The 26,132-nt window shown below is 51.5% G+C and overlaps 10 protein-coding genes across 10 annotated transcripts; 7 read left to right on the forward strand and 3 right to left on the reverse strand.

Moving 5' to 3' along the window:
• Nucleotides 1–68: 68 nt before the first annotated feature.
• N0V89_005824 (uncharacterized protein) lies at nt 69–2,493 on the forward strand (the record flags this gene model as incomplete). The annotated part of the gene is made up of 3 exons (XM_056214598.1): nt 69–784; nt 992–1,786; nt 1,983–2,493. The coding sequence occupies 3 exons, from the start codon at nt 69–71 to the stop codon at nt 2,491–2,493; spliced, it is 2,022 nt and encodes a 673-aa protein (XP_056071865.1).
• Nucleotides 2,494–3,428: 935 nt separating this feature from the next.
• On the reverse strand, nt 3,429–4,862 carry N0V89_005825 (uncharacterized protein; the record flags this gene model as incomplete). Its single annotated transcript, XM_056214599.1, has 2 exons — nt 3,429–4,405; nt 4,511–4,862. The coding sequence occupies 2 exons, from the start codon at nt 4,860–4,862 to the stop codon at nt 3,429–3,431; spliced, it is 1,329 nt and encodes a 442-aa protein (XP_056071866.1).
• A 975-nt stretch (nt 4,863–5,837) lies between these two features.
• Nucleotides 5,838–7,128, forward strand: N0V89_005826 (uncharacterized protein; the record flags this gene model as incomplete). Its single annotated transcript, XM_056214600.1, has 2 exons — nt 5,838–5,889; nt 5,936–7,128. The coding sequence occupies 2 exons, from the start codon at nt 5,838–5,840 to the stop codon at nt 7,126–7,128; spliced, it is 1,245 nt and encodes a 414-aa protein (XP_056071867.1).
• A 950-nt stretch (nt 7,129–8,078) lies between these two features.
• N0V89_005827 (uncharacterized protein) lies at nt 8,079–8,966 on the forward strand (the record flags this gene model as incomplete). The annotated part of the gene is made up of 2 exons (XM_056214601.1): nt 8,079–8,326; nt 8,378–8,966. The coding sequence occupies 2 exons, from the start codon at nt 8,079–8,081 to the stop codon at nt 8,964–8,966; spliced, it is 837 nt and encodes a 278-aa protein (XP_056071868.1).
• Nucleotides 8,967–9,017: 51 nt separating this feature from the next.
• N0V89_005828 (uncharacterized protein) lies at nt 9,018–10,204 on the reverse strand (the record flags this gene model as incomplete). The annotated part of the gene is made up of 3 exons (XM_056214602.1): nt 9,018–9,552; nt 9,814–10,103; nt 10,154–10,204. The coding sequence occupies 3 exons, from the start codon at nt 10,202–10,204 to the stop codon at nt 9,018–9,020; spliced, it is 876 nt and encodes a 291-aa protein (XP_056071869.1).
• Nucleotides 10,205–13,209: 3,005 nt separating this feature from the next.
• Nucleotides 13,210–14,228, forward strand: N0V89_005829 (uncharacterized protein; the record flags this gene model as incomplete). Its single annotated transcript, XM_056214603.1, has 2 exons — nt 13,210–13,564; nt 13,909–14,228. The coding sequence occupies 2 exons, from the start codon at nt 13,210–13,212 to the stop codon at nt 14,226–14,228; spliced, it is 675 nt and encodes a 224-aa protein (XP_056071870.1).
• Nucleotides 14,229–14,776: 548 nt separating this feature from the next.
• Nucleotides 14,777–16,355, forward strand: N0V89_005830 (uncharacterized protein; the record flags this gene model as incomplete). The annotated part of the gene is made up of 2 exons (XM_056214604.1): nt 14,777–15,430; nt 15,480–16,355. 2 exons carry the CDS (start codon nt 14,777–14,779, stop codon nt 16,353–16,355), a joined length of 1,530 nt encoding a protein of 509 aa, XP_056071871.1.
• A 687-nt stretch (nt 16,356–17,042) lies between these two features.
• N0V89_005831 (uncharacterized protein) lies at nt 17,043–18,389 on the forward strand (the record flags this gene model as incomplete). Its single annotated transcript, XM_056214605.1, has 3 exons — nt 17,043–17,768; nt 17,823–17,918; nt 17,979–18,389. The coding sequence occupies 3 exons, from the start codon at nt 17,043–17,045 to the stop codon at nt 18,387–18,389; spliced, it is 1,233 nt and encodes a 410-aa protein (XP_056071872.1).
• Nucleotides 18,390–19,320: 931 nt separating this feature from the next.
• On the reverse strand, nt 19,321–19,926 carry N0V89_005832 (uncharacterized protein; the record flags this gene model as incomplete). The annotated part of the gene is made up of 3 exons (XM_056214606.1): nt 19,321–19,700; nt 19,766–19,847; nt 19,894–19,926. 3 exons carry the CDS (start codon nt 19,924–19,926, stop codon nt 19,321–19,323), a joined length of 495 nt encoding a protein of 164 aa, XP_056071873.1.
• A 1,640-nt stretch (nt 19,927–21,566) lies between these two features.
• On the forward strand, nt 21,567–25,777 carry N0V89_005833 (uncharacterized protein; the record flags this gene model as incomplete). Its single annotated transcript, XM_056214607.1, has 5 exons — nt 21,567–22,665; nt 22,748–23,265; nt 24,115–24,221; nt 24,284–25,623; nt 25,680–25,777. The coding sequence occupies 5 exons, from the start codon at nt 21,567–21,569 to the stop codon at nt 25,775–25,777; spliced, it is 3,162 nt and encodes a 1,053-aa protein (XP_056071874.1).
• Nucleotides 25,778–26,132: the final 355 nt, after the last annotated feature.

Consider the following 26,132-nt stretch of genomic DNA (forward strand, 5'->3'; position numbering starts at 1 on the left):
CGCGCCCCGGGCGCGTAGGTAGAACAGGAACTGCTTGGTGCTTGATTCTGCCGGGCGCCTTCCCCACCATGGACGCGCCCTTCTCAGTGGATTCAGATCGCTCTCGCGTCCACCATCCTCAATCCTCTGCTGGCGATGGTCCGAATACCATACCTAGCCACGATAGCAATAACCTCGTACTCGACGTCTTCCGCTACACGCCCATTCCGACCTTTGTCTTGGACGCCAGTCTGCACGTGACCCACGTCTCGGACTCATACTGTTCTGTCTCAGGCGTTCCCAACCGCAAGCAGCTACTTGGCGCCCACGTCGACAAACTATACGCAAAGGTGACAGTTCCGTCGAATGCTGTGGTCCACCAAGGCATTCGCGCTGCTCAAGACACTGCCGCCCCATCCATCCTTGAGGAATCACTCAACGATAGGATCTGGACTTTGCGTACCGTACCCGTTTTCCGCGACGGAACGATCCAATGCTTCTTGATGGAGGTGCAAGACACCACTGTGGCCCACCAACGCCAGCTTGAATTGGAGGAGCGTCTCTACGCAAATGAAACGTTCAAGATCCTGGTGGATACCGTCAGAGATTACGCAATATTCATGCTTGATCCCCAAGGCAACGTCGCGACATGGAATGCAGGCGCTCAGGCTTTCAAAGGTTATTCCAAGAGCGACATTATTGGGAAGCATTTTTCCAGCTTCTACAGCCAAGAAGACCGCGACAACGACAAGCCGGGTAGAGAGCTTCGTGATGCGCTACGAGATGGGCGTTGTGAAGATGAAGGGTGGAGGATTCGCCAAGATGGGACGAGGTTTTGGTAAGTGCGTCACGATCCTCTATCTCCACAGCCTGTTTCGGGTCAGCATAATGTGCACGATTGTATCTCGTCTTACTTCATAGCTTTCAGACCTCAGTATGCCCGGCGATTTCTTTGGCGTAGAATTTGGTCTCCCTTCCGACCTATGACTTTTTCCCAAACTGACTCGTGAAGGGCCAATGTTGTAATCACCCCTCTATACAAGGACGACGTACACTTAGGGTTCAGCAAGGTCACACGAGATCTGAGCGAGCGCAAGAAAGCCGAGTCGAAGCTAATTGCGGCATACGAAGAGAGCTCAAAGTTGAAAAGCGAATTCTTGGCCAACATGAGTCACGAAATCCGTACGCCAATGCATGGTATGCTGTCTGCCTTGACATTGCTTCTAGACACCCAGTTGAACCCCGAGCAACTGGAGTTGGCGCGTGTAATAGAAGAGTCAGGGGATGTACTACTTCATGTTATCAACGACATTCTCGATTACAGCAAACTTGCTTCCGGCAGCTTCTCGATCAGTCGCGATATCATCAGCGCTCCAGAAGTCATCTTGTCAGTCTTCCGCGCGCATCAAAGGGTCAGTAAATCGGGGGTTTCTTTTGAGACGCTCATTGATCCTAGACTGCCGATCGCTGCGGAAGGCGACAGCTTTCGATTTCGGCAGATCGTTGAGAACCTCATATCGAACGCTTCCAAGTTCACGGAGCAGGGAAGCATACGAATACACGCTACACTGCAACATGAAGATGAAAATACTTATACCGTCTTGACAGAAGTCATAGATACGGGCATTGGCGTTCCTCTCATAGCGTCTGGCTCGCTATTTACACCATTTACTCAGTTTGACAATTCTGCCACGAAGCGATATAAGGGTACCGGCCTGGGCCTCAGCATCTGCAAAAGTTTGGCTGAGCTGATGGGTGGAGACATTGGTTTCCATCCCAACCCTGAAGGTAAAGGGAGCATTTTCTGGTAAGTTTTCCCAATCTCCTCAGACTTTAGGCATATGGCAGCAATTCGCCGTTTAAATTGGAATACATGTCCAGCGCCATGCCGCAAGTTGGGCACCGCTTGGTTCTCAGACATGCCTCACGTAGGGGCGGATAGTCGTCTACATATTTCACCTTCTGCTATCAAGTATATGTTCAATTGACCACTCATGCTACAGGTTCACCGCCAAATTGGCCAAATTGAAACGGGCCGAATATTTGAACCAACTAGAGATAGTCCAGAGAAAACTCGACAACCTTTCCTGTCCACCCTCGCCTACACCAGCTTTCGACAAGCTCAGGTTACTCGCGGATGGCCGGCGAGTGCTCCTTGCAGAAGACAACGCGATCAACAGGAAAGTCATGCTCAAAATGCTTGCCGGGTTGGGATTCAACCACGTCGATATTGCTACCGATGGTAACGAGGCGGTATCAATGGCGACCAAAACCACGCCCCCATACGACGTTATTCTTATGGACATCAATATGCCAGTTCTTGACGGTGTGCAGGCTACGAAGGCGATAAGAGGCGCTGGGTTGGACGTTCCGATCGTGGCAATGACGGCTAACGCGCTCAAGGGCCAGGCCGAAAGCTACATCGCGAAGGGCATGACTGGATATATCGCGAAGCCAGTGGATCGCAAGCTACTGGTCGATCTATTGCTAAGCTGTCTGGAGCGAGAAGATTAGGGTCATTCAGAACACAGCCTTTGCCACCCGCATTGGAATCCTGCAACGGCCAGGTCTCGGTCGTCTATGTCTTGAAGCTTAGAGGGGGCTTCACAGCTTCTCGCTTGCATGCGACAGTACTTCACGAAAAGGTCACCAGCAGTCGTTCACCACCGCTGCTCGTCCTCATACTCGTTCCACGCTTTATGTGAGTTTCTTATTCTCGTCGTTTAGCGCATCATCGTTTGCGGCGTTCGGCGAAATTACTGGCTCTTTTCGAGAATTTATTTCCATCATGCTACAAGCTATAAGTGATTGCGTCTCCTTCTTTGGTCCACTACTCTGCAATTGGTGAGACGCAATTCCATCACCATTCCGGTGCCGCTACGTCGTAGACGCCTGGGAGTCCTACTTTGACAGCCCCGAGAGCATGAATTTTGCCAGTATCGCGAACAAGCATGTTTGTTTCCAGCGGGCCAAATGCGGTGGCGGTCTAGGTATACTTTAGGATGCAGCGTTCATTCCCTTGGCATAACTCCACACTGAAGCGTGGTTTCTCAATGCTGCTCTCTACGTCCATCTTTTCGAGAAAAATCTTTCAATTCTCCAAGAGCGAAGCGTCGTCCCGAACGGGTGGTCGCACATCTGGAAATCTTCTTAGCATAGCGAGCTCATGTGTTGTTTATGACCAGGGCGACGGTGCTCATCGCTCTATGGAAGTATAACATTCTGCTTTCAATCCACAATCTTCTATGATTTGTATAACTGTTATTTCGCCTTCAAATCATACCCGATGCTCCATGTCTTTAGCATCAATGTGCGTAGAGCGTACGACAACATGAGTCCTCCAATTGGATCATCGGAAAGGTTGCTTGCGATCAGTGTTGTACGATATCATGATTTGATGTCCAAATTTTCATTGTTTATTTGACATTTTATTTGATCGCTTGTTCAGCTCATCTGTGCCATCCACCTTCGCTTTCGAATACCTTCCCAATCTCGGTACACACTCTTAGCAGGTATTGGTCGCGATACCGCCCAGCAACAACACTTAGACCGATAGGTAACCCGTTCTCCCCCTTGAAACCAGGTACATTGACAACAGGGGTATGCATCGCCGTCCAAGGACCACAGAACGCCGCGCTACCTGTATTCTCAAGCCCAACAGGCGCCTCGTCCAGTACGCTTGGGGCAATGATAGCCGCATATTTGGAAGCAAATGCATCAATTTTCGGTCGCATAGCTGCCAGTTCATCGAAGGCCTTCAATTGCTCCTGTCGTGTGTGCTTGTCTTTGTTCTCGACATGATCAATCAACGACTTGTGCATCTTGTCCTTGTTCTGATGATAGTCTGCTAGAAAGGCAACGCGGCCATCGCCGGACAGAACCTGCAGGTGATACTTGTACATGGGTCTGAACTCGTCTGGCAGCGTGATTTCCTCCACTTCGGCGCCACGAGCCCGCAACAGCTCAGCGCCTTTGTTCAATGCAGCGGCAGTTCCTGGACCGGGCTCAGGCCACTCGGGTGTAGGAAGTGTTAGAAGCGCGAATTTTGCGCCTTTGAGACTAAAGGGTTCCACGCTTTCGTCGTCGACGAGTTGAAATGCGTCAAGAAGTAACTTCATGTCTTCAACGCTCCGCGAGTACAGCCCCAATGTATCGAAGATAAGCGAATAGAGCTTCTGGCCTTCTCGTGATATCGAGTTCCACGTTGGCTTCATGGCGTAGATGCCGTTGAATGAACCTGGTCTAATTGTGCTGCCCACGGTCTGGGTGCCCAGGCCGATTGGAACTTGCAGGTCGCCAACTGCGGCACCGGAACCAGATGAGGAGCCTCCTGGTGTTCGCGAGGCATCATGGGCGTTAGTGGTTTTTGGGCCTTTGTGTGAGGGACCTACTACTGTAGCTGCGAATTCAGTAGTAGTAGTCTTGCCTGTCCGAGTTCATTAGCTATGCGGTCTATAATCTCGTGATGAGAAAGATGTCTCAGTGTGAAGTGAGCTCATGCCGACGATCTTGTTGAGAGTCAATTGCTTACCAAAAATCAGCGCTCCATTTGCTCTCAGTATTTGAATGCTAGCGGCATCGATCTTGGGTGCGTCATCCACGTAGATGGGAGAGTTGTACTGGGTTGGCATATCTCTGGTGAGGATTACGTCCTTGACGCCTATCGCTACGCCGTGCAGTGGTCCTCTCTGTTTGATTGGTATGGTATCAAGCTCACGAGCGCGCTCTAACACCAGACCTGGGCTGAGGAATGCCCATGCATTCACCGTAGAGTCGCGCGCCGCCACACGGTCAAGGAGGGATTTCGCATATTCCTCCACGGTCAAGCTGCCATCTTTGAATTTGGCTTGCGCTTGTGACGCTGTGAGGCGGAAGGGCTCCATTGTCGCTTTGATTGGGAGTTGACGGAACCGAGAATGGGCAGTGATGAGGACAAACTGTAGCACCAGGCTATGTGTCGGTAAGGTGTATACCACTTGCGTCAACTATGCCGCCCATGTGTACTACATCTTTGTCAGACGGCTGGGGGTTGTCGGAACACCATCGGAATAGATACCACTCGTCTTATCGATAAAAGTTGAGCCGATATGCCGACAAATTGTGGGGAAGGATGGGGCGGTTACGCTTTCCCCTAAACTCTTCGGCATCATCGCATCATCGCCTCGTATCGGAAGGAATCCTGCCGAAACTCACAATGGAATTTCTCCGCGTTGTGCGCTTCGAGAAATCGCAAATGCAAAGATGTGCATACCGCTCTCAGAGATCTCTAGTATCTTGAGACGATACATATCATAGGTATTGCTCACGTGCATTGCTACATTATCACCATGGACGCAACACCAGCAAGAGAAAGATCACCAGACGTGGATAAAGGGGCTTTTCGACGGGAACACGATGAGCCTCACTCTATAGAAAAAGAGGTTACACATAGAGAAGGACCTGAGTCAGTGGTTTCCTACTCAGAGAGTGATGCCAGCAGTATCCGAAGCATAGGCGGCCAGACGAATGCTCTATCGCCAAAACGACTATTGATCGCTATCCCGGCCTTGTCTGTTGCACTCTTCGTGTCATTCATCGACAGCACGAGCGTGTCCACGTCAATTCCAGCAATCTCAGCAGATCTCGATACTGGCACCGCAACATCTTGGATTGGAAGCTCTTTCCTGGTAGCATCCACCGCATTCCAGCTCATCAATGGACGTCTATCGGACATCTTTGGAAGAAAGAACTGCCTCTTATTATGCCTGGCACTGTTGGCTGTAGGGGATATTGGATGTGGTTTCTCGAGAAGTCAAGAGATGCTGTTCGCTTTTCGCTCTATAGCCGGTATCGGGGGAGGCGGCATCAACAGCCTCGCCATGATCATTGTCTCCGACATAGTGACTATTGAAGACCGTGGCAAATACCAAGGTAAATCGTTTCCCGTGGTCCTTGTTACGAGCTAACCAACGTTTAGGCATTTTTGGAGCTGTTATCGCCCTGGCAAATGGTACAGGGCCATTCGTAGGTGGAGCTTTGGTTGACTCTGTCTCGTGGCACTGGGTCTTCTGGATAGTGCCAATGCTCGCCGTACCAGCCGCGCTCCTGATTTTTTTCTTTCTGCCTCTTCAGTATGAAAAGGGGAATTATAAGGAGAAGGTTAAGAAAATCGACTATGGCGGCATCGTCCTCAATTTGGCCGCTGTTCTGCTCATCCTCATCCCGCTCTCCGGGGGAGGCGTCCAGTATCCTTGGAACTCACCACTTATCATTGCAATGCTCTCTGTGGGCGGATGTACGGCCATAGCGTTCGTATTGTATGAATGGAAGGTCGCCCAAGTTCCCATCATGCCAGTTCGACTCGTCAATTATCCGTACTGCTGGGCGCTCTATGTCCAGAACTTCTTTACCGGCATGTGCTTCTTCGGGAATTTCTTTTACCTACCGATATACTTCCAGTCGGTCTTAGGGCTTTCAGCTCTGGTGTCAGGTGCCCTGCTTTTACCACTCATTATGGCGACTTCCTTCACGGGCATTGTCAGTGGCCAAATCATGTCCAGGCGCGGACGATATTGGTGGATTTGTGTGTCGGGATTCGTCCTCTGGACACTGGGCACAGGCCTCAAATGTGCTTTTAATCGCTCCACGAAGATTTGGCATATTGTACTTGTGCTATTAGTCGAGGGAATGGGCATCGGAAACATCCTGCAGTCAACGCTTGTGGCCATTCTCGCAAACGGAAATAACTCTGACAGAGCTGTTGCTACTGGACTACGTAACTTCATACGTACCATCGGCGGAGCCTTTGGCCTAATCATTTCTGGAGCTATCCTCGCCAACACCTTGGATACACGGCTTTCGCATCTTCCGTTCATGACACCGGAAATACTTCGAAACCTCACTTCGTCAACTTATTCGCTGGACAAGCTGGGCTTTGATGGCAAGCAGATGGACCTCGTACTTGATACCTACATTGCTGGGATCCGGTATATATACATTCTATATACAGCTTCGGCAGCTACGAACCTATTTCTTTGTGCTTGGATTGGAAATACCAATTTGAGAGGGAAGCCCCCGACGGAAAACGATGTGGAAGTGAACGAGGAAAGCGCTCCTTCGATTCAGCAGGTGCAGGAAACGTCCAAAGAAGCTGAGGCCAACAAAGTCTAGTAGAGCTGTGAATTTCTGGGATGATAAAAGTTTGGCATGCAGGCGTTCTTGTTCGTATTATTTGAGGCATTGATATACAGCATCATATTGCATATTGGGTGTGGCATAGCATAGCGTAGCACAACATCGCCTTGGGTCAAGAATCATGAACCTGGAAGAGGTATACCTCCATTCACGATATCTCCTTGACTTGATACGTGAATTTCAGGATCGTATTCTAAGGAGCAACTTTCTTGAGCTTACTCTTCGCATCGAGTGTCTAGAGGACTGTTTTCCTGTCACACTCTTCCCATGCCCACAGTATGCGGGGTTCACAGACCAGTGGGGCACGACAATCTGATTGGTGTTGCGACCAGATCGGTTGCATGCACCCATAGTTGCTATCGTCTTATCAAGCGCAGATCTTGCACGCATCGACCGTCGGCTTTCGTGCTGTGAGCCGATACCCTTGTAAGTGCCCCGATCCAGCATCTCGCGAGAGGAAGTCGTGCTCCGAAGCGTTCGCGATAGCGAGCTCCACGTAGTCTGTACCAGCATATGTGCGATAAGCAATGTTGGGGTTGGAGGACCCCAAATTGCGGAAACAGTCTCGGAGTGCCGGATTGAGCAGCGAATGTGATCCAACTATAAGGATAAGGCTGCTCATTTGAGCTCAGCACCAGTGCACTCTTCCTCTCATTCAACTTGCTGAGCTTCATCGTGGTATATCCGACTGGTCTTGGCTGTCTTATAAAGATGCCTCCTGCCTACCATCCCCACCCAGAGTACGACTATGACCGTGACTTTCAAGGCTATGGAGAAAAAGGTCTCAATCCGAAGTGGCCGAACAGTGCCAAAATCGCGGTATCTTTCGTTATCAATTATGAAGAGGTATGTGAGAAGGATCAGATGTTTAATTAATTCGTTGTTTGAAAGCTGAATTAATCATATAGGGTGGTGAAAGGTCCGTAATGCATGGCGATGGTATCGCCGAACAAAATCTGCGAGAGAATCCCCTAGGTGGTCTGCGTACGAACGAGCGGAACATCAGCGTAGAAAGCGAATACGAGTATGGCAGCAGAGCCGGCTTCTGGAGGCTCTTCAGGTTGTTCAATGACAACAAGATGAAGTTCACGCTCTATGCTGTGGCTCAGGCCGTAGAAGAGAATCCTGCTGTTGTGAAGCGGTGCGTCGACGAGGGTCATGAGATTGCGAGCCAGTAAGTGGAATAGCATCGTAATACAGAAGAAGCAGAGGTTGACAGCTTCAGTGCCTACCGCTGGGTCGATTATCACGACTTCCCGGTTGAGAAGGAGAAAGAGTACATCAAGAAAGGCATCGAATCGCTGAAGTCACTGTCCGGCTACGCACCCAAGGGCTGGTATTATGGCCGCAACTCGCCGCATAGCCGTACTCTTGTTCCTCAGGTCTATCAGGAGATGGGCGAAGAGCTCCTCTGGACTTCTGACACCTACGCCGACGACGTTCCTTACTGGACAGATCTGAGCTTCGAGAAGGACTCTGAGAGTCCAAAAGGGCAGCTTATGTTGCCCTACGCGTACGATACAAATGATTTTAAATTCCACGTCGTCGGTTCCGGATTCCGGGATCCCGCTGGATTTTATGATCACATCAAGGGGGCGTTCGATGTGCTATATGAGGAGGGTGAAAAGGGCATGCCTAAGATGATGACAATCGGACTACATTGCCGAATCATTGGTAGACCTGGTAGATTTGCTGCTTTGAAAAGGTTTGTGGAGGAAATTGGGAAGAAAGAAGGAGTATGGGTAGCTACGAGGACTGAGATTGCAGAGGCATTTAGGAAGGAATATCCGTACAAAAAGGGCCAATTAGCATAGATTGTGATATTCAGAAGCTACTCGTACACCTTAAAATGGATTCAATCAAATTTAATCATAACCAGCGAAAAATCCGTGGTCCCATGCCCCCTGAACCCCAGGACCGCCCTGCTCAGGCTGAAAAGATTCGCTCAAATTACTCAGGGGTACAGCACTACCGTCACTCCATATTGATGTTGGAAAACTGTGTCTTGTAGTCGTCGCAGCCTTGGACCCTTCTCCAGCCATCAAGTCGGGCACCTGAATATCCGATTGCACCATCTCGGTGAATAGGCGCCAACCTTGTCCGCCACCCGGTACATCTTCGTCAACCTCCATAAACACATCTTTCACTGCGCCTAGAAGTGGATCCGTGTGATTCGGAGCGCCAATCTTGGCCGTGGCAGGTTCGACCAGCATGTCCAGATCCCTTCCGAGGTTTCTGCTCGGCTTCGGCTCCATGATCGCGCGGATGACGCTACCTTGTAATGTTTCAAATATTTCGCCGTATCTGACCGCTCCAGGCCACCTCTCGCCGAAAATGGTCAGGCATGTTGTGCATGCTCGCGTCGCTTCCAAGAGATCGAAATTGAAGAGTCTCTTATCCCTCCATAAACAATAAACCAGGGTCAATCCAGCGACAAAGCAAGAATGCAGTGCAATAATCGTGAAGGAGAGCACTTTAAGCTGGTTAAGGCGTTTGTATGTTGAACATATGCGCGCTGCTGATTGCGCGCAGGTCACGAACCGATGATCCTCCACGGATAAAGTAGGCAACACATTGGTGTAAAGTGAGAGAATCGCTTTGTGATACTGCAACGTAAAGTAGTTGCACGAGTCAGAATCCGTACTGGACTCGGTTTCATACATCCATCGCGCCTCGTCCTGAGTTGCAGGAGCTGCAGCTGGAATATTGTTCACCCAGATATCAAGCTGGTGGCGAATTGCCTCTACTTCAGCATCCTCGCGAGCTCTGTCCTCCGGGGAATGTAAGTTCTGATCGATGTCCACACGGAAAACCGTGCGTTGAATCTTCGACTGTAATTGGCGAAGCCTGATATCGTGAATGAAGGGGATAATGTTGCTTTGAAAAGTCCCATGGTCCGCAGGACTATGAGCTGAGGTGAGATCCCAGAAAGCAATGTCACTACTGGGTAACTACGATCTGTTAGTTTGCCTGAGACCACAGTAAGTCATACCGGGCTCACCTCAACATTTATGTCGTGGTCTGCGATAGCAAACGTTCGACCAAGGAGCATGCTTGTTAAGCGATCTAGACAGTAACACGCCCAAAAGATTCGCCTCCGGAGTTCCAGATCGCGCGGGTCTCGCTGCGGTGAGTTGGCTGTCGCTTTTCTATGCATTCCAAGTTCGACACAGAGAGTCATAGCATATCTAACCTGCGACCAAACGCCTGCTCCATATGGTGCCCGTTGGCCGTAAACCGCAAGCAAAGTCAGGAATTGAACGGTCAAGGTGTTATGTCGTTCCATGATGTAGTCCATCTGCTCAATAGCAGCCGCGAAATGAGCTTCAGAGTCCACATCAACACCTTGTTGTTTAGTCAATTGGAGGAATCTCCCCGAAATAGCGTAGATCAGATGAAGAGTACACCTCTCAACAATCGGAAGCGAAGCTTGATCGTATTGGCGTTCGAAAATTTTCTCGTACATCATTCTATTTAGTATTGGCCACTTAGTGTGCATGCGATTAAAAAAGACGGAGAACAGATGCTGGGCTTGAGTAGGATGCGGGTACGGATAGAAACCGCTTGCTAAGCATGGTGTTGGTATCGAAGAGCCGAAGGAGCTCATACTGTCAGAGCGGAGTGTCTCGCGCCGCGCTGGCACGCTTGGAGCTTTTCTGCCATTGAAGATTGCCGATTGTATGAGGCGAGCAATGGTTGCTCCCGAACTTGATCCCATGTAGAAGGGCTCTGGAGTAGCATCTGTTGTGCCGGATGCACATAAAGAGAGATAAGCTACGCCATCAACAACAGTTGAGTCCTCTTCCTCAACGAACTGCTCGGTTCGCATGCCATCGTATGACGTGCTATTAGTTTCGGTTGGCTGACTTGGGCTGTTAGGATCTTCCGTTCCACTAAAATGGTCGCGCCTATGCTCAGGCAACTGTGCTTCAAGAAATGCGATTCTCTCTTCAAGTGCGTTAATATATCTGCCCAAGGTCAACACCACCATCAAGGAAGTTTAACGACCCATACAGCATCTTGCCTCCGGGATAGCGAGGCCTCAGTGTAGGTTCATATACACAAGTAATACCCGCTTTGATGCATGATCTACACGCGGGCTGCCCGCCTTCACACTGTTGATGTCAGATGCCATATTCGTCCAAACATGCTCTCGGAGAATTACTTTTTGCTTGCGGCCTTTACATCGTTGGCATGCTAGGGCTGCACGAGCTCGTCGAGGCGCAGTAGGTTGTCGAGCGCTGGGTGGAGGTGATCGAGCCGATGAAGAGGTCTCCATTGTACACTTCTGTCTCGGTTTGGTCGTACCGATACTGGTACCTCATGAAATGAAGTATTACTACGACTACAAGTCACGACAAGGCGCGTTCCTCCGTCGTCCTTATCGGCTTGCTCCAACCGACTGTCGGAAGGCCGACAGATAGCCGCCCATCACGTGGCATTTGCGTATCTATCCCCACATTATGCACTAAGAGTACGGGGTAACTGCGCCAGACAGCATCCCATTCAGTGCGCCCCGGTTTGTCATAGTTCGGGAACTTGTGGATGCAGCTTGGCGGATTTGGCAATGACAGCCTACTAGGTATGTAGCAATTGAGTCATGTTGGATTGGCCATAGGCTCGATTTGACTCGCATCCCGCTCACCAGCCTTGATACCTGTGGTATGCAGCATCACCACGACCCCTCCAACGTATCAACATTTCGATAGACAGTCCACATTACAAAGTTAATCATTTCACAGGCATATGTTACTAATCCTCGAAAAGTTCCAGGCCATGCCAATTGTAGCCAGTTAAATACTGCATTCGCCCTGCAGCCAAGCAGCCTTATCTTTCGAAGATGCGGAGGTCCATGTTTTCCTTATCGCCTCAGATCAGCAAATAGCTACCAGCATCAGAAGCCGATCAGCCTTGAATATTTCGGTCCAGAACGAACCGACGTCTCATTCCAGGTTCCGTTGCGTGTGCATTCGGCCAGTCGTGGGGTGGTCCGAAACTACCCCTGTTCACTGTAGGGGGAACTACATCGCAGAGACCGATAAAATGGAGACGTACATATGTATCTATGATCATGCCGAACGAATTTTACGGTGCTCGCACTTGCGGACAACCGAGCCAGATCCTCCATCATCATGCATCTTCCCACGTTTCCAGATTTTCGGGCCAGATTCCGCTCGAAGGAGGCATTCATTGATTCGCTAAAGACCACTAACAAGCATGGCCACGAGACGAATACAATTTATGATCCAAGATGGTCAAATAAAGAGTAAATCTTATGGGATAACATGCTCTTGCAAGTTACTAATGTCCTTCCAGTCTTGAACCTACCCCCCCAGAAGAAAGAACATGGACCTGGTACAACCTTCCGCTTTACTGGGGTTCAACCGCTTTCGGTACTGCTGGCTGGAATGCCGCGGCTTCATTGATAGCTGTCGGTCTTACATGGCAGGAAGCATTCATATCCTGCTGCATCGGCTCATTGATCAGCGCCCTGGTTGTCGTTGGAATGGCGAGGCCTGGCGTTCGCTACCACATCGGTTATCCCGTTCTATGTCGCTCGGTCATGGGGTTCTACGGCTCCATGTTCTTTGTCTTCATTCGAGCAATCGTTGGGGCCATATGGTACGGTATCCAGTCATACTACGGTGCCAACCTGATGTCAACTTGCCTCAAGTGCATCTTCGGACATGAATGGGATAATTGGGAGAACCACTTACCTGCATCAGCAGATGTGACCTCTAAGCAGCTTCTCTGTTTCTTTCTAGTCTGGATCATGGAGCTTCCATTCGTAAGCTGACTCTCGTTTTTCTGTCTTTACGAAACGCTAAGCAGACCCAGTGCTTCGTACATCCTCGTCGCATCCACACCTTCTTCACCTTCAAGGGTCTTATTATGCCATTCGCAACATTCGGCCTTTTCGGATGGTGTATGGCTCATGGCAGTGGTGTTCGAGACATCAATTCCCAGAGCGCTGCAGGAGCTTCAGTAAGAGCAGGGACAATACCAGGCTGGGCTATCATGAGCGGAATCAACGTCATCATGGGAACTCTCTCCCCAATGCTTGTCAACCAACCCGATCTGGCACGGTACTGTAAAAAGCCTAGAGATGCCGGCTATTTACAGGGTGTGTCGGTATTCTTCAGCAAAGTGCTCATTCTCGCGCTTGGTCTTTTGGCCACTAGCTCCATGGAAGGTGTCTATGGCGTTGCTTACTGGAACATGTGGGATCTGAACGATGCGATTCTCGATCACAATTGGACGCCAGCTGCACGCTGTGGCATCTTCCTCGTCTCCTTTTCGTACCTCCTAAGCGTATTTGGAGTTAACCTGGGTGCAAACTCAATTCCCTTCGGTGCGGACATGACGGGTCTGTTCCCGAAATATCTCACAATTCGAAGAGGCCAAGTGCTCTGTGCATTCTTAGGATTCGCCATCGTACCGTGGAAGCTTATAGCTACTGCACAGACCTTCATCACCTTTTTGGGAAGCTACAACATCTTCATGGCTCCACTTTGTGCTGTGAGTAATCGGTACTACGTTGATGGCTTTGGCTAAGAAGAAACAGATAATCATAGTCGATTACTGCTTTGCGCGGAAGGGCAACATCCATGTACCGTCGCTTTACAGAGCTTCTCGCGGAGGCCTTTACTGGTTCACAAGCGGTGTCAACGTCTCGGGCATATTCGCTGTAGGTAGCTCCCAGATGAAGTAGTTCTCAGCTGACTTTGTATTTCGTGTAGTGGTGCGCAGGAACAGTCATGGGTATGCCCGGCCTTGTCGCAGCATATAATCCCAGGCTCGTGCCTCAAGCCGGAAAAGACATGTACAAGCTCGGGTGGATCTTAACCTTCACCACTGCTGGAGTCGTGTACTTTATCCTCGTACAGATCCGCAAGCCGAGGGTATTCCCTACTGGATTCGAGGATATTCCTGTTACCTGGGAGTATCTGGCTACTGGTGGCAGGGATGGCTTTTTTGATGGAGAGAGAGATGCATACGCTGGAGGTTCGCCGAGTGAGAGCGTGGTCGAGGAACCTTATGGTCAGGTGGATGAGAAGCCGAAGAGTGCTTATTGAGGGCTTGATTAGGGTCCCTGTGAAAGCTGAAGAGGTCCAGGGTGACTCCGGGACTATACAAGATGCCAGCACACACGTTGTTTCCAGCAAGGTCACATGGTGTGGGGTTATGTTCTAGCGTGGTATAGGCGATATCCGGGGATCTCACGGCAGAAGCAATCAAACAAATCACGCACAAATCCATATTCACGGAGATGAAGGACACAAACACGCGACTAGTTATCGTGATTGGATATCGAATGCCAGTAAATGTTCGCACGGCTGGGAATACGCCCAGCTAGATACCAAGCTTTGCCCAAGAAAGCTTGAGAAAGATAAGAGTGGCGATAGATGCACTGGCGAGGCTTAACACTAGGCAAGATACAGAAGTTCCTCCCGGCCTACCAGCGCCGTTACCCAAGGGCCGGTTCGTGGGGCACTGGCACTGACCTTAAAGCCGCGCGGAACTGCAATTGAATTTTTCCCGTCCATTCTTCGCATTCTTCGCGTCCTACGCGTTGGAATTCTTTGCTTCTTATATTGGAACTCCACTGTGCGCCGCAGTCACGATGTCAGCGGAGAAAGTCGGCGAGCATGCGACAAGCTCATCGCTGTCGAGCGCTGATCGCAGTAACACACCCATCAAGTCCGAGCATGGAATTTTGGCCAGATTGCGTGCCTTCGAAGCCAGGCTCGATGCGAAATTAGGCATCGAGTCTGAGGCCATCACCCGGAAGCGGCCTGAGGAGAAAGGACCAGTACCGTGGCATCACCAACTTACTATGTTCTTCCTGTGGGCCTCGGGAACCATGAATACATCGTGTTTCGCGACTGGATTTCTCGGCTGGGAGTTTGGCTTGACGCTCAGGCAGTCAATTGTCATTACCATATTCGCGTCCATACTAGGCGGCGCGGCGACAGGTTTTGCTGCAACTTTTGGCGCGCCGACCGGTCTCAGACAAATTTCCGTGTCACGTTATGCATTTGGATGGTGGCCTAACAAGGTCATTGCGGCTCTCAACACCATTGTACAAATAGGATGGGCTTCCGTCGCATGCATCACAGGCGGACTCGCATTGACGGCGGTCGCGGATGGCCACATCTCCTTGATTGTGGGCATAGTTATTCTCGCAGTGGTCGCTACTTTTATCTCATTTATCGGTCTGAAAGCCATCTTGGTATACGAACGCTATGCGTGGTTCGCGTTCTTCATCATATTTATGGTATAGTTTGGCTTAGAACATTACATGGAGCATTTCTAACAAGTACTAGATATTCTTCGGTATGACGGGCAAATATGCGGATAACTCGACGCAAACCGAGCTTAAAGGCGCAAATCTTAGCGGACAGGTCCTGAGCTTGATTGCTATTGTCTACGGTAGCTCCGCCTCGTGGCAGACTATGGCGTCCGACTACTACGTTCACTACCCAGCGAACATCTCCCGCCTCAAGGTATTCCTTATGACTACGTTCGGTATTGCTATCCCAACCTCTATTGGAATGATAGCGGGCTGCGTCGTCTCCTCAGGCTTGAATAACCGAGCGGATTGGAAAGACGTCTACGAAAATGATGGCCTGGGCTTCCTCATCCAAACCATGATCTATCCACGCGGCTTCGCAAAATTCATACTTACGTTACTCGTTCTCTCCGGCATCAATGTCAACGTCATTTCCATCTATAGCGCTGCTATTTCCTGCCAGCAATTTGCCCGTCCGTTCGCCAGAGTTCCCCGCTTCATCTGGATTATCCTTTGCTTTGCCGCAATTCTTGGACTGGCTGTCGGTGGCCGCGAAAAGCTGAACACCTACCTTCAAAACTTCCTCAGTTTGCTCGGATACTGGTGCACTCAATACTTTGTTATTCTGTTCAGCGAGCACGTCATTTTCCGGAAGATGAACTTTGACAACTACGACCTCGAGGGCTGGAACGACCCAAAGCGGCTGCCAGTCGGTATCGCTGCTGGCACAGCTTTCGCTATTGGTATTATTGCCTGGGTCATGGGTATGGTAGAGACGTGGTACGTGGGACCTCTGGGTAAACTCATAGGAGAGGATGGAGGCGATATTGCGAACGAATTCACATTTGTGATTACTGCCCTGGTCTACATTCCAGCGAGGTATCTCGAGAAGAAGATCATCGGGAAATAATCCGGAATAACAACGGTAATTGAGACGATACTAAACCGCGAATTAAATACTATCTAATGTTCGTCCATTCACCTGAGGCTCAAATATTTCCTGCGCACGGCTCGCGTTCGAGCCTTTATCGCAGCACTGAAAACGGCACGCCCGCTTCTGCCTTCAGTGCTTCGATGGTGTTCAAAAGTCGACAAACATATGTCTACTTTCACGAGAATATGCTTGTGAGCAACACGCGACCGGATGTCTACATCCGCCGCTATCGGTAGATCTCAATTCTGCCGAAATCTCCTCCTAAAAGTTTTCGGCACAGCGACCTTATGCCGTGTGGACCTTGATAAGCCACTATCTCCACAACCATAATAGCACACCCAGCGGTGTGCCTGGATACTGGAAAAGATTTCGTAAATATGAGTAGAGGCGTTATTACCAGCACCGATAAGCCTGCGCCGTGAACTCGGTATTCTTATACATGCAGTCAATGCAGTCATGGTAGCACCCACGTTCTGGACACTCTGCGATTTGCGCTCGAGCGGTCTGATCGGTAACATTAGGTTCTGCATGCTTACACCCAGTTGATGAAGCGTACTCCCCGCTTTTACTGAGCAGATTCCGCGTGCAATTTACCCCATCTTGGTTCGGCTTTCACTTTTGCCCCTTCCATCTACAAGGGAAAAAAGGACGTTTTGATTCGAGATGGCAGTTTCAGTCCGAGCCAGCGATAAGCTCTTCTCACCTCTCAGCATCGCAAATGGAAAGATCACACTGAAGCACCGTGTCGTTCTTGCCCCATTGACGCGAAATAGATGTTTGCCCCTGCAAAAAGACGAACCGGGCAATTACAACAGAATCTGGGTACCGGACAAGCTAGTCACAGATTACTACAGCCAGAGGACGACAGATGGCGGGCTCTTAATCTCTGAAGGAATCGCCCCGAGCCTGGAAGGAAACGGCATGTCGGGCGTCTCTGGCCTCTTCCACCCCGCGCATCTCGCCGGTTGGAAACCCGTCACAGAAGCCGTGCATGCCAAAGGTGGATACATCTACGCTCAGCTTTGGCACGCTGGGCGCACTACGACAGAGCCGTTCTCTGGAAAGCATTCCGTCGCGCCGTCTGTCGTGCCGATGGAAGGGAACTCGGGTCGGATACCACCTGGATACTCGGGACCCGTGATGTACGCTGATTACCCACCGGTTGAGCTTACGAAGGAGCACATCGAGAGCACAATTGAGGACTACTGCAACGCCGCGAAGATGGCGATGGAAGCGGGCTTTGATGGCGTCGAGGTACACGGCGGCAATGGCTATTTACCTGAGCAGTTCTTATCATCGAATGTCAACAAGAGGACTGATGAGTACGGAGGCAGTCCCGAGAAACGGTGCCGGTTTGTGGTTCAGCTTATGGAAGGCCTCGCCCAAGCAGTGGGTGAACAAAATTGTGCGATTAGATTAAGTCCATTCGGGCTTTTCAATCAGGCGCGGGGCGAACAGCGAATTGAGACGTGGAGTTTTCTTTGCAAGGAGCTGAAGAATAAGTTGCCGGAGTTGTCTTATGTCTCGTTAATAGAACCAGTAAGAATCCAAATCCATAGCTAGTTTTCGATAGAACTCCAGCTGACTAGATGCAATTAGCGATACGAGCAAATTCACACATACGCGGAAAAGGATGAGATGATCGGCTCCTGGGGGTTGGACCCGTCAACTATCAACCTCAAGTTCCTACGCGATATCCTAGGAAACACGCCCGTCTTCTCGGCTGGAGGCTGGAATGACACTAATTGCTGGGGAGTCATTGAGTCTGGTGACTACGACGCGATACTCTTTGGCCGATACTTCACGAGCAATCCCGATATGATGGAGAGGTTGAAACATGGAAAGAGTTTTACCATGTATGAACGCGACAGGTTCTACGGACCGTTTCCAGACAGGGAGAGGGGTTATACCGACTATTTGACCTGGCGCCAGCAGGAGGATAAGGCAAAGAGAACTGATGGTATGGCAAGGATGGGACCACACGTGGCTGAAGTTGAAGTTGCGGCATAGATGTGCTTCTCAGACGATTCAGAAAACTATCGCTTCGTAGTGTTGTACCGGCAATTCACCATGTACTCTCATAATGGCTATACAGCCCCTCCCAGCCAATCAGAACTCCTCTTTAACGCTAAAATTGCAGTGAAATCGCCTTTACCCGCTCCGAGGGTTAGCAAATTAGCCAATGAGCTGCTTGCATGCGGGAGGCCTGAGTTTCCCTGTCAGATCCCTGAACTTCGCTATCCGTCAAATGACACCTCACATGTTGAGCAATTGCAGTCAAAGGAACGACAGATGTAGGCAAATATAGGCTAGCCTTACCCATCATCACTACGATCGACCTATCATGAGCTCTCGGTAGGACAAGGCTGTAAAGGAAGACAAAAGGATTCGCCATACCCCTGTTCTTGAGCTGACATCCGCAGCATCTCGCTCGCGCTGGACAATGCAGTACATCAGTAAAAGAGAAATATCGTCGACTGTGTCGCGGAGATGGATCCTGCATGAATAGAACAATGAGACTGTAGGAATTTCCAGTGTACCGCCCAGCCTCTAAGATGTATGTTGCAAACTGTGAAGATCATCACACAAGAGACACAGACCATAGACCATCAGAAGCTACTGGCACCTAAATTATCTAGTACGGGACCATCACTACAGCCCATTGAGTTCACTCAAGAAACGCTATGTATGGAAGGAAGGAAAGTCATTTGAGTATTGCATGTGTTGTATTGGTAGTATCACCCCGTCACCATAACGAGCCTAGCTATCTAATGCGCAGCGACGCATCCATTGCAAGCCAGGAAGTAGCCTTCAAATAGGTGACATCGACCCTCATTCCGTGCCCATGACCATAGTCGCAAAAGCCGACCTAAGTGACCTTTTCCAAGATACCAGGCAAGTCTACCGGGCTGTCCAACTCAAGCCGGCGCCACATCTTCACTCAGATCTCGTCTTGAGCATCATCTGCCTCCTCAACCGCCTGGTCAGCAGCATCCTGGAAGATGTTCTCCTCGATCTCCTCCTTTTTGACCTTCTTGCCGTTGGTGACACCATCGGTGGCCTCCGTAGTGCGACCGCGCTTGCGACCCGTAGACGGAGACAAGGAACCATCGAGGTCATTCGTAGGCTCACCAGCCGTGTCCGCGTTCTTCTTGGGGCGACCGCGGCCGCGGGCGGAACTGGGTGTCTTAGAAGGGGTGGACCGGACGGCCTTCTCTTTGGCTGGACTGGGCTTCGTTGGAGTGGCATTGAGGTCGCGAACCGGCTTGCCCGTGTTTTTGATATTAGTGAGACGATGCTGGATAGCCTTCGGAGTGCAGCCTGTGCGTCAAAAATCAGCGAAAGGTCAAGTCAGACATTGTAATGAGGGGCGCAGGTCAACTTACCATCGCCGATCAAGCTGGCGAGGTGCTCGAGAAGCTCCTTGCTCATCTTGATGTCCGCAAACTGAAAGACACCCTTGAGGAGCTATGAGAAGTTAGTATAAGACTACTTATGAGTGCAGGGCGCCTACAGTTTGATCTTTCTCGGGCGTCCACTGAACCATGGTTGATTTATGGCTGTTGCTGATATTGGGTTTGATTGTCAGGACGGTTCTGCTGAAGACGCAACGGATGAAGGCGAGAGGATCGTAGTGGGAAAGAGGAAGAGTTGGGAAAAGTTGGGTTTGGCGGTTTTACAAACTTGGATTGGGGCGCGAATTGTGAAGTGAAGGTGAGAGAGCAACGCAGGCGGACTGGACTATGGCAACAAATGGAAGCAGGAAGCTGATCAGCCACGCAGCGCAAGTGAAGGGGGATCGCAAGCCCTGAACCGTTTGTATGAATTGTGGTGACGGCTTGTGTCACATGGCAACCCGACCAATGCCCATGGACACGACTCTTGACCGGCCTTATATGCACTAATTATTGCTTCAAGTAATCAATTTGAGGCACAATGGTGTACTTTAGGCGAACGTAGGTATCTGCGATCCCTGAAAGCTGTACGTGCCACATATAATTAGTAATCAAATCCAGTGTTCTGGAGGGAAACTTCCCAGATCAATCGCAGTTGGCTGCGTGATATCATCCGCGCACCTTGGGCTGATATTGTGGAAGCGTGCTGCCGTGTCGTACCAATATCAAGAGAAGTGTTGATATCATTAAGGAATAGAGAAGCAGCCACCTGAGCGATTGCCGGACGCAGCAGGTGCTTGGTCGTACCTACCGTCGAATGCGATACATGCTATCACTCCTCAATCCTCATCGCTCCTCACGATCGACCTGGCTATTGAGCTACGAAATGTTCTTTTAGGGGGGAAACAATGCAGCCAAGCGCAGGGACGAAAAATGCAGGCGGTTGACGTGCTAGATTTGAATCGATTCTTTGAATATTGACACTGCCATGTCCCGGGTCGCACCTTCCTTTCTTCCCTAGCAGCCTCAATGTCCTTGTTTTGGTGTATGTACAGCAACAGAGCGTCTATGAACGCCCTGTGATCAGGGTCGCGCGTCCCCTCCGTCCTCGTCCAGCTCAATGGTCCCACGGGTGCTTCCAGCCCAGGAGCGCGGGGCCGTCCTTCTTCGCGCGATACATCAACTGCGCTCGTTAGCAGACAGCAACTTTCCTTGAGCCAGTGGCACGCACGAAGAACCACATGGAGGCGCCGAGGGCCGTGGACATGAAGCGGTAGAGGGGGCGGACCGGGTGGACGTGGATAGGGTGGCTGCCCATGGGCGCGTACTTTGGGGGGCCCATGGTGATAGTCGAGCCTGCGTTGAATTCAGCGATGGCGCGCCATATGCGGACGGCAGAGGAGGGCTACCTGTGGTGGGTTGGCTGCAATGGCGTGTTGGATGTGCTCGTCGTTCGGTGATGTGAGGTCGATCCAAGCTACCCTGCAGAACGGCGAGCGACGCCAAGCCTCCTTCTTACGATCGCGGCGGCCCTTGCAATCGTCTTCACCTCTCCACAGGCAGAGGTCCATTATGATGCCAGCACAATAAGATTCGCCCCTCGACGACATACCTCATGGCAGCGCCTGCCACGCTCAAGCTCCCGCGACCTCCACTCTCTCCGCGAGCCCAGCTGCGCAACTGCAACGCGCTTTCCGTTGACTGGCGGCGCCCGGCGCCCTAGTAAGAACAACCACGCTTCGTACCCATCGCAACCCCATCTGCCGCACACGCATCCCACTCCCCACCCGCCATGGCGACAGCGGTCGCCCCGACGCCTTCCAAGGGCCTGCAGCGCCGCTTCAAGGGCTGCTCCAAGATCGGCGAGTACGAGCTGCTCAAGAAGCTGGGTGAGGGTACTTTTGGAGAAGTTCACCAGGCGCGACACGTCCGCTCAGGGCGCATTTTCGCCATGAAGAAGATCCTCACCCACAACGAGAAGGACGGCTTCCCTATCACAGCCTTGCGCGAAATCAAGCTGCTGAAGATGCTCTCTCACGAGAACGTCCTGAAGTTGGAGGAGATGTCTGTCGAGCGCCCAAAGGCAGAAGGCAGGAAGCGCGCCATCCTCTACATGGTTATGCCGTACATGGACCACGATCTATCCGGACTGCTCGATAACCCCGACGTACACTTCTCTGCGCCCCAGGTCAAGTGCTACATGCTGCAATTATTCAAGGGCCTTCGCTATCTACACGACAACCACATCCTCCATCGAGACATGAAAGCCGCCAACCTGCTCATTAACAATCGGGGACGACTTCAAATTGCAGACTTTGGTCTTGCGCGACATTACGACGAGCCTGTGCCACAACGAGGGAAGGGCAACGGCGAGGCTCGACGAGATTACACAACACTGGTTGTCACGAGATGGTACCGGCCGCCTGAGCTGCTACTTCAACTGCGACGATACACACCGGCTATTGATATGTGGGGTGCCGGCTGCGTCTTTGGCGAAATGTTCAAGCGCAAGCCTATCCTCGCAGGTCAGAGCGATCTGCACCAGGCGCAAATCATCTTCGAGCTGGTAGGCTCGCCGAATGATCGCAGTATGCCTGGATGGAACCAGCTGCCCGGCGCGGAACCAGTGCGAGCTTTCGCATCTGGCACAGGCCAGCTCTCACAACGTTTCCGCGAGCTCAGCCCGCAAGGACTGGATCTCCTTAGCAAGCTACTGATGCTCGACTGGCGGAAGCGCATCAATGCCATCGATGCTATCGATCACCCTTATTTCAAGGAGGAACCGCGACCGATGCGCGAGGAAGATATACCCACCTTTGCCGACTCACATGAGCTTGACAGGCGCAATGCCCGGGGCCAGAAACAACACCTACCGCCGGCACCGGCAGGAGGTACAGTGGGCGGAGGTCCAAACGGGGAATGGACAGGCTCGGGTCCTCCGCAGAGCGGTCCCGGCTGGGGCAATGGTGATAGACGTTACGGTCCACCCGACAGAGGACCGCCTGGGGTTGATCGACCACGAGGAAACCACGACCGTAGGGCACCACCCCCGCCAGGACATGGAGAGCGCAGACCGCATTGGGGCGGTAATGGAGCAAACCTCCCTGTGCCTCCTGCGCATCCGCCCCGCTATGGTCAAGGTGGTGACCGTGGGCACCGCGACCGCGACCGGGACCGGGACCGGGGCGCTCCGCCCGGAGATACTTATATTCCTACATACGATGGATCGCGACCCAGAGAGGAACGTCGATCCCGAGAACCTGACGACAGGCCGAGAGACGGTCGGCGTGGATCCCGAGATTCTGGTCACTCGCGAGATGGCTTTACCGATGAACGTTCGGACCGTGGCAGGGGTTACCGAGACCGGGACCGAGCAGGAGATTCGCGCAACTTTGGACGAGACCGGCGCGATGGTAGGACACGTTCACGAAGTCCAGATCGAAGAGACAGGGCACGCGAGCGAGACCGAGACATTTACAGGCGATAGAGTCGTGTGTATTAGCAATCCTCACAGATCCTCTGATAAGATCTCAGCCGTGGGGAAATGGTCTCAGTTGTTCTTACACAGAAAAGAGTGTATTTGTCCTGGACTTCGGCGCACGCGGTTTGGTAAGACTGTTTCCTGTATAACATGCATGGCGCCAGTTGGTCGACACAATGGGACTTGGCGATGGCTATGTAGAGCGGCGTTTGGAGGGGTTTGACCAGCATTTGCACGGCGTCTATTCTCGCTCAATGTACACACATTGACGCCAACGAGTGGAGTATATTGATATACCAATGGATACGTTGATTACATGTGACTTGCGATCTTGGTGCGCAAACAGTCCGCTGCGCGATTTGATTGTAGCTGCACCTGTTCTCGTCTCGGACCGACGGGCTAACCGTGAAGCCTTCCGCTGTCTGCTGCATATGTATTTGCGTACACGCTGGCTGGCGCAAGCACAGCAGATGACAGTATGCACCGAATAGCGTACGAGCGTTCACCCCGCATCGAAGCGCAGCATGTCTGTTTTTGCTGTGTGGCTTGTCTTGCATACAAAGAATCTTGACTCGTTCGCGCCCTCGGCCGCGGTCGCAACATTCACGTTTCTTTGAGCCCATGACTCAGCGTTCTCGCCCCGCTGTCGCACCGAAATTTAACCCCACCGTCGCCATTGCCGCTATTCACGCTTTTACTTGAGAGAAGAGTCACTCGATCTTCCGCCTGACGTTTGTCATTTCGTCTGCAACCTCCGAAATCCGTTTCAGCACTTTTCTAAGCAATTGGTCTGTCTGATTGACAAATTTTAACACACAAAATGTCTACAACCACAAACGGATACAAACACTCGTCCGAGCGGATAGCTCACACGGAAGAGAAGCACCTTCCCGGTGGCTGGGTGGTACTGAAGTTCGGGGGTACATCTGTCGGCAAATTCGCGGAGAACATAGCGGCCATTGTAAGGTACGGCGGGTCTGGGCATGCTCTTGAAGCAAGAAGAGCACCTAATTAACGACGCGCTGTAGGAACGGTCTGAGCACCAACCGCGCCGCCATTGTCTGCTCCGCGCGCAGCGGCACCACCAAGCTCGAAGGCACCACCAACAGGCTCCTTCGCTGTGCAAGGGCCGCCGAGAGAGCCGGCTCGCGTGCCTACGACGATGTCGTTGAAGCCCTCCGTGTTGACCATATTCAGGCCGCAAAAGACACGCTAAAAGATGCTGGAATTTTGGCAAAGTTCGAAGAGGAGGTCAACGCCGAATGCGAAGGATTGGTCAAGATCCTGGAATCGGCGCAGCATCTAGAGGAAGTGACAAGCCGTGCCGAAGACAAGATCGTGAGTAAAGGCGAGAAGCTAAGCTGTCGCTACATGGCTGCTCTGCTGAACGACCGCGGTACACCTGCGCAATACGTTGATGTGTCGGAGGTATTCAAGAGTCCTTCGCATGCGAAGGGAGGCATGAGCGAAACCTTTTACACGAACCTCGCCGAAGCGCTGGGTAAGGAAGTAGAGGCTTGCGGCGACAAGGTCCCGGTGATTACGGGCTTCTTCGGAAATGTAGCTGGAGGAATCTTGAGCGCTGTCGGACGCGGTTATACCGATCTGTGTGCTGCTTTGGTTGCTGTCGGTATCAAGGCAGACGAACTGCAGATTTGGAAAGAGGTGGATGGCATCTTCACGGCCGATCCGCGAAAGGTCCCTACGGCCCGTCTCCTCCCGTCCGTTACGCCCTCCGAAGCCGCCGAACTGACGTTCTACGGTTCCGAAGTCATTCACCCGTTCACCATGGAACAGGTTATCCGCGCCCGCATCCCCATCCGCATCAAGAATGTCATGAACCCACGCGGGAACGGCACCATCATTTTCCCCGACCGCTTCGAAGACGAGCCCGGATCGCCTACCAAGCAAACAGGCCTCTTCCGCACCCGCTCATCCAGCCTCCTCTCAGCCTTACAGCGCCCGAAGCGCCCGACGGCCGTGACCATCAAACACAACGTTATCGTGCTTAATGTGCATAGTAACAAGCGCACGCGTGCCCACGGTTTTCTCATGAACATCTTCAGCATCCTAGATCGCTGGCATCTATCGGTTGACTTGATCTCCTCGTCTGAAGTGCACGTCTCCATGGCCTTGCACTCGGAATCTGCATTGCTTAGCGGCGGCGGAGAAGACGAGTACAAGATCAAGAACAAGGATTTGCACGGCGCAATCGGCGAGCTCGGCGCTCTAGGCGCCATCGACATTGTGCCCGATATGGCTATCGTCAGCTTGGTCGGCAAGCAGCTCAAGAACATGATTGGCATTTCTGGCCGTTTCTTCAGTGTCTTGGGTGACAACAACATCAACATCGAAATGATCTCGCAGGGTTAGTCTCGCTTTGTCCACTAAATCGATAACGGGAGATGCTAATTAAATTTGCAGGTGCCAGCGAGATCAACATTTCTTGCGTCATAGAGGAGCGCGAGGCCGACCGTGCCCTCAACGTTGTGCACACGAATCTTTTCACATTTCTCGAGTAGAGCAGCATATGCATAGGTGGCGTTTGAGCATTTATATCTTGCCATATAGTCACTTTCTAGTCTCGTTAGATACGTTTGCGTAGGGACGTTGCGCTTCCTAGTCATATTCCGAATCCATCATCATTTTCTAGTCATTCACTCTTGACTTGCATGCGTTTTCAAAGAATTTTGGTAAGCCATCAGTAAATATTGCGATACTCGCCAAAGTCCAGCAGGTATCACTCGTCATCAAGAAAGCCGCGCCTAACACGTTCGTCCGTTAGCTCGTGCTTGACCTTGGGGGTTGAGTGCGGTGAGGAGGGCAGCGAAGGAAGTCAATAGCTGGATGATGTGGGAAGCATCAACATCGTAATCA

Source organism: Didymosphaeria variabile, assembly GCF_027946475.1.
Source record: "Didymosphaeria variabile strain IMI 356815 chromosome Unknown scaffold_4, whole genome shotgun sequence".
NCBI lineage: Eukaryota > Fungi > Ascomycota > Dothideomycetes > Pleosporales > Didymosphaeriaceae > Didymosphaeria > Didymosphaeria variabile.